We start from the raw sequence: 6,651 nt of genomic DNA on the forward strand, positions 1-6,651 counted from the left end.
CCCCCAGACCGATTGGCTACTATCTTTAGACTCCGAATAATTCACGCACTGCTAATTTCTCTGACTCTAGCTCTCTCTCTCTCTCTACAATCTCATGACTATTTTTAGCTGAAAGGAACTGAGTGTGCAGATGTGTGTTTGTGTTTGTGATACATCTACTTTTGCTAAATTACAGCAGAAAACATATTAGGCACTTCCCACTTAAGGGAATCTGTTTAACCCCTGTTTCATTATCTCGTAAATGATGGCAATTAAGCGATTCTGGCTGTGAGATCCATTGTTGRCCAAGAAGACCTATATCTGGCAGCTGGTGATCCAGAGCTAAATGCTCTCTTTATCCTTTAATCCTGCACAGAAATGTTTTATTAACTGCAAAAAAAAAAAAAATCCACCCACATGGAGTTTGTATCTAAGAGAGAATGTGACGGTGTTGTTGTATTTATTTATTTATTTATTTATTTATTTATTTTTTGGTTGCCTCATCAGGCTCGTCAGAGGGAGAAAATGAACGAGGAGCACAACAAGCGTTTATCTGACACGGTGGATCGTCTTCTCACCGAGTCCAACGAGCGGCTGCAGCTCCATCTGAAGGAGCGCATGGCTGCCCTGGAGGACAAGGCAAGGCTCGTACACACAGTCATCCAAGTAGCAAAAGCTCTGAATTCAAACACAAGATACATATTTTTCCCAACTAAACTATTTGCTGCAAGTGGAAAAAAAATGTTTTGTTTTTGGTCCAGAACTCCCTCATTCAGGACCTGGAGAATTACCAGAAACAGCTTGAAGAATTCCACCACACCAGGGTCAGTAAACTTTAACAAATTGCCACTTAAACGTTTTTTTCATGTCTTTACAACTTTAATCAGCAAAGAAACATAAACGKATCCTTTCCCTAAGTGCAATACTTACATATGGCATTGTAGTACCTTCATCTTGTTCAACAATTCAGATCAAATGATGAGGTCCTTTTATGGATTTTACCATCAAAAAGCAATTCCCTTCAAGCATAACCTGGCTCATTGCAGCTTAAAAGGGCAATCTTAATTGTCTGAAAGACTTGTTTTGAATAAGAATCTGTTTTTAATTTTTTTTCTATTTTTTTTTTTCAAACGTGAATTTACAGACATGATGTTGAGGTTTGGGATGAGGATGTCTTCATAATAGAGCAGCAGATGTAAAACTTCTCAGAAGGTCTTTACAAGACAAATACCTTGAAAAGACAGTTCAGATCATTTGAAGTGGGGTTCCATGGAACTGTTATTAACAATTATTATCTCACCTGTTGTAGGTAGCTCTTTGAATGACCTCAGTTTGGAGAAATTAGTTCATTTATGACCAAACTAATGAACTCTTCTGAGATCGTCATTCTTAAAAACTTCAGTCACAAAGATTTTCTATAAGATCACTTTATTTTTAATCTTTATATTTGAAGCAAATTTACATGGCTATTGCACTTCAGTTCAACCTGGAGCTACCTTGCATTTTTATCAGAATAGCGGATGCAAAAATGACAGTATAAAGATTTATAAAGTAGTTTTGCATGACGTAATAAGAAACTTTTGAGATTGGAGGTATTTTAAGACATCAGAAATCCACTTTGGAGTGGTTCCAACTCAGACTAGTCATTGATCTGGTTTGAATTCAACTCTGTTGCTCCAAACTAAGGCCTTTCTAAGAGCTATAAAACAAACTGAACGCCACCTCCGAACATCTGATCTGTCCCTTCAAAAAAAAATTAACATGCTTTCAAATTTAATCCAAACTGTTACATTATAATGTTTTTTAAAGTGATACATCAATCTTGTTTAAAATAGATAGTTTTATCTATTTGTTTATTTATATTTATATTTTTTTACTTGTTTAGCTTTCAAGTGATTTTTTAGTGATTACTTTCAAGTATACAGATGTTGAACTGATTAATGCAACACAGATTACACTTTGCTTGCTGCTAAGATGTCCTTTTTGTATTACTACACTTTTTGTAATTTTATTGATAACGTAAAAGAGTTGTTTACATTTATGAATCTCCCTGTCTCTTTTTTAGGAACGCATGATTGGCGAGATCGATAAGCTGAGAAACGAGATTGACCACCTAAAGCGCCGCAGTGGAGCATTTGGCGATGGGACTCATCCCCGGTACCTCTGAGCTTTCTCCTCACGCCGCATATATTTATGCTGTTCCATGTATGACGTGCTCTTCCCTCGTGATCCCTCAGGTCTCATTTGGGAAGCGCCAGCGACCTGCGCTTCTCTGTGGTGGAGGGCCAGGATGGTCACTACAGCACAACGGTGATCAGGCGGGCGCAGAAGGGCAGACTGTCGGCGCTCAGAGATGACCCCAATAAGGTGCTGATCGTGGCTCCTGTACAGCTTCTCGCGCACATTAAGCAGTACTTACAAAGCCACATGTTAACCGCTCTAATAACCACGCGCAGCTTTTCCTCAGCGCTTTACTCAGGTCCATGTCTGCTTTGTTAGTAAGCGTCAGCGCTTGGCTGTCTGTGTGTGATGATCCCCACGCCATACTTCCCATTCTCTACTAACTCTCTGTATTCCTGTCTCTCTCACCTGCTGCTGGACATGATGTGTGATGTAAGTTCCTTGTTCATCCATTTCTTCTCCACAAGAGTCATATTACGTTTTTTTTACATGTATGCTTTTAATCAAAATTAACACACTGAGTTCATGTAAAAAATAAATAAATAAATAATTTTAAAAAAGTGAGAAGTCCTTTTTAATCACGTTTTGGCTTTGTTTGTGTTTGATCCCACACATGTTCAGGTGTGTGCCATGTTCGAACAGGACTACCCGTCCCTGCGCAGCAGCGTCAGCCACCTCCTCGGCAGTGACGTCGAGGCCGAGTCGGACATGGATGACGACGTCAGCTCGGCCCTGCTCTCCCCCAGTGGCCAGTCGGACGCCCAGACTCTGGCGCTCATGCTGCAGGAGCAGCTCGACGCTATCAACGAGGAGATAAGGTTGCATATTACAGGCACATTACCATACAYGACTCCCAGGAGGGGAATTCAGACGAGCAAGGGGATATTATTTGATAMACAGTGAAGGAGAGCAATAAAACAGAAGTGATTACAGGAAAAAGTACAGATTAGTTTGAAAACTAAAGGTACTKCTGCCATGTTTGCTTCCACACATGACAATGTTGAGTTTATGTTAGACACATAGGCTAAAGCTTGAGTTAGACAAATGCTGTCATCATTTCCTTCCTTATTTCCAATGTTAATAAAAAWTTTTGCTCTAAGAACCAGTAGCTGTGTTTCCTTTGACCATGAAAATGAGCAAATTAGAATTTCAAAAATAAATTTGCTCAGTGAAAACATGTCAGTTTCGAAAAAACTTCCTTTTTTCGACAAAATGGTTTTGCGCTAGGATGAGGTGGATTTTCGGCCGTATCGAAATTGGTGTGTTTCGCAAAACTGAAATGGAAACATTTTTTCGCATCACGGGAGTCACGTGATCAACAACCGGGTCTTTCTACKGGCGAAAAAGACAAAGAAGAAGACGATAACAGGAAGTAGAAGTAGTAGTAAAATCACCGAAGTAGTAAAAGAAAGTAGTAAACTCACTGACTACAATTTCCCAAAAACGTTGCATACGTAGCCGTTCCCAAGTATAAGGGGCTTGTCGCTGGAAAGCTTCGATAAGATGCCAACGTCACCTCTGATGATTAGCGCTAGTGTCGTGGTAGCAATTATGCTTGTGTTTACATCCGTTGCCGCCATGTTTGTAATGACTTATCGCGAGAACAAACGTATTCATGCATGACTTTAATAGCATTTCTTACTTAACGGAAACATCGCAATTGCGAAACTGTGTTTTTCGACATTAACAGAATATCAACAAAGTTTTGCGCACATTTGCATTGGAAACGCAGCTACTGACTGTAAAGTGTTATCATCTACATTCTACATGTGTGCTTGTGTTGTGCACACAGAATGATCCAGGTAGAGAGAGAGTCCGCAGACCTGCGCGCCGACGAGCTCGAGTCCCGCGTGAACAGCGGCAGCATGGACGGCCTCAACGTGACGCTTCGACCCCGGGCCCTGCCCACCTCCGCCACCGCCCAGTCCCTGGCTTCATCCTCCTCCCCGCCCACCAGCGGCCACTCCACACCCAAACACCATGGACGCAACCCCAGCCACCATCTAGGAATCATGACTTTGGTTAGAGGGATTACACACAGTGGGCAGAGCTCAAACAAGATTGTCTTTTATCATCATCTAATTTTTTTTTTGTTTCTGTCTGACAGCCGAGCGACTTGAGGAAACACAGAAGAAAAGTAGCTGTAAGTTTGCAAATGCAGCTGACGCAGCACAGCTCTTAGATGTAACATCTTTCTGAAGTAAGTTAAGGATGGGTTTTTTTTCCTGATTTTTTTTTAGTCTCCAGTCGAAATGGACAAAGCTACTATCAAGTGTGAGACGTCACCGCCTTCCTCTCCGCGGAGCTTACGACTGGAAACCAATTTTGCCCAATTCACAGGCAGCCTGGAGGATGGAAGAGGGTAAGCACACACACACACACAAGTACACACCATCAAAAGCAATAATAATACTGATAATATAAAAAAATATTGAAGCATTTTAAAGTGCCTGTGACATGCATTTTTTAATACAAAAAGTCAAAGAAAACATTTTTTTATATTTAAGAAACTTGCCACAATACATACTATTTAACATGTTTCCTTTTGAACCAGGCTCAGCCATATTGAAACAGGAAGTGACATCAAAGGGAACTCTTTAAGAAAGAAAACTTTCTGGTCTTTGTTTATTGAAACAGTATTATGTGAACTCTGATTCTTCTTCATCTCTCTGATAGATTCAAAATTATCTAAAAAAAAACGCACCAGATTCTTCTCAAAATTTTGTGTTTTTGGCCATTGTAGCAGCGCTTTGTTCACATTCAGACATTCTCCTTTGACATCACTTCCTGTTATTTCACATGCAAAAATCTCAAAAACCGTTCATCTCAGTAGCATGAAACTTTTGTTGCAATATTTTATTAAAGTTATCTTTCCAATAATGCATTCATATTTCTTACAAAAATTTGATGTCACGGGCACTTTAAGGTTTTTGTAAAGGTTCCATTTACTCTAAAATATTTTGAGCCTATAAATAATTATTTTGAACATTTAWTGAAATTTATTCTAGAAAAGTATGTACAATATAATGTATATTTCGCATGATATATCTAACTTACACAGTTGTGGGGAACTTTTGTAGTAATTATGTCCTTTTTACTGACTGCAGCAAGCAGAAGAAAGGAATCAAGTCATCTATCGGTCGATTGTTTGGGAAGAAGGAGAAGGGTCGAATGGATCAGACTGTTGGCAGGGACGGACAGTCTCTACCAGCCTTAACAGGTTCTCTGTAGACTTCAGGGTTCCATATAATGAAAAGTAGATGAAAACTAACACGTTGTTTCATTTTAGACTTTGAGATGAACATCGGTGACACGATGACCCTGGGAAAACTGGGCACGCAGGCTGAGAGGGACCGCAGGATGAAGAAAAAGTACAGAACAAACACTTAGCTTGATTGGTTATTACTATTATTTGCCAAATATGTTTGCTCATTGTGTTTATTTCAATTCGCCCTTCAGACATGAGCTTCTGGAGGACGCAAGGAAAAAGGGTCTCCCATTTGCGCAGTGGGACGGACCGACTGTGGTCTCATGGCTGGAGGTATTTCATTTCTCTTCCAACCAGACACATTCCCTAAAACCCAGTCCGATCCGCTCTCCCTCCCTTCCCTCTTCCTGCATTCATGGTGCTGACACTGAATGTCTTGATGGCTCTCACCAGCTGTGGGTGGGGATGCCAGCCTGGTATGTGGCAGCCTGTCGCGCCAACGTAAAGAGCGGAGCCATCATGTCGGCGCTGTCCGACACGGAGATCCAAAGAGAGATTGGCATCAGCAACCCTCTGCACCGCCTCAAACTGCGCCTGGCCATCCAGGAGATGGTCTCCCTCACCAGCCCCTCTGCACCACTCACTTCCAGAACGGTAAAAAACAATAAATACAACCAATACCTCTAATAGTACAACTATATATTTATATTACAGGCAGTTACATATATAGTAATAAAAAGATATAGTAACTGAACTGAAAGGAGATAGTTCAAACAAAAATGTAACATCTGTTCCACTGCTACTTTGCATGCAAAAGGAATGCCTTTTGACACTTTTAAGACTTTTTTTTTTGTTCCATTCCGATTGCGGGTTAACCTACAACTTAACCTCTTTTAAAAGGATTGTTCGAATTTTTTGATGTTGGGATCTATGGAAAGGTTATAAACAATAACTATCTTATCTGTTATAGATAGCTCTTTGAACAACCTCTATGGGATAAATCTTGTACCAGCAGGAATTGAATTTGAATTGCTCAGATTGAATCTGAATATGCATAATTTGAAATTGAATGCATTGGTTTGAAAATGATATTTTGTATCTGAATGAATTTGCTTTGAAACTGTATTTTGGTTTATTAAAAATTCAGTTTGACTACTTTCATCATGGACCTTGTATTGATCAGATGCTGCTGACCATGATGCTATGTATGATGTGATGTAAATGTAACATTTTCTACACATAGGTAAAATTAATCACTGCAATAAAATAACTGTCTGTTTTTG

The 6,651-nt window shown here is 39.9% G+C and overlaps 1 protein-coding gene across 1 annotated transcript in view; it reads left to right on the forward strand.

The window, feature by feature from the left end:
* ppfia4 (PTPRF interacting protein alpha 4) overlaps positions 1 to 6,169 on the forward strand; it is a gene marked incomplete in the record, with an annotated part of 49,237 nt that extends 43,068 nt beyond the window's left edge. Inside the window, 12 exon segments of the mRNA XM_014002085.1 lie at positions 487 to 618; positions 741 to 803; positions 2,045 to 2,136; positions 2,217 to 2,346; positions 2,782 to 2,978; positions 3,953 to 4,181; positions 4,268 to 4,303; positions 4,401 to 4,522; positions 5,268 to 5,380; positions 5,450 to 5,531; positions 5,620 to 5,701; positions 5,822 to 6,169. Of these exon segments, the coding sequence (XP_013857539.1) occupies positions 487 to 618; positions 741 to 803; positions 2,045 to 2,136; positions 2,217 to 2,346; positions 2,782 to 2,978; positions 3,953 to 4,181; positions 4,268 to 4,303; positions 4,401 to 4,522; positions 5,268 to 5,380; positions 5,450 to 5,531; positions 5,620 to 5,701; positions 5,822 to 6,055 (1,512 nt within the window).
* Positions 6,170 to 6,651: the final 482 nt, after the last annotated feature.

Source organism: Austrofundulus limnaeus, unplaced genomic scaffold (genome assembly GCF_001266775.1).
Source record: "Austrofundulus limnaeus strain Quisiro unplaced genomic scaffold, Austrofundulus_limnaeus-1.0 Scaffold11, whole genome shotgun sequence".
Lineage (NCBI taxonomy): Eukaryota > Metazoa > Chordata > Actinopteri > Cyprinodontiformes > Rivulidae > Austrofundulus > Austrofundulus limnaeus.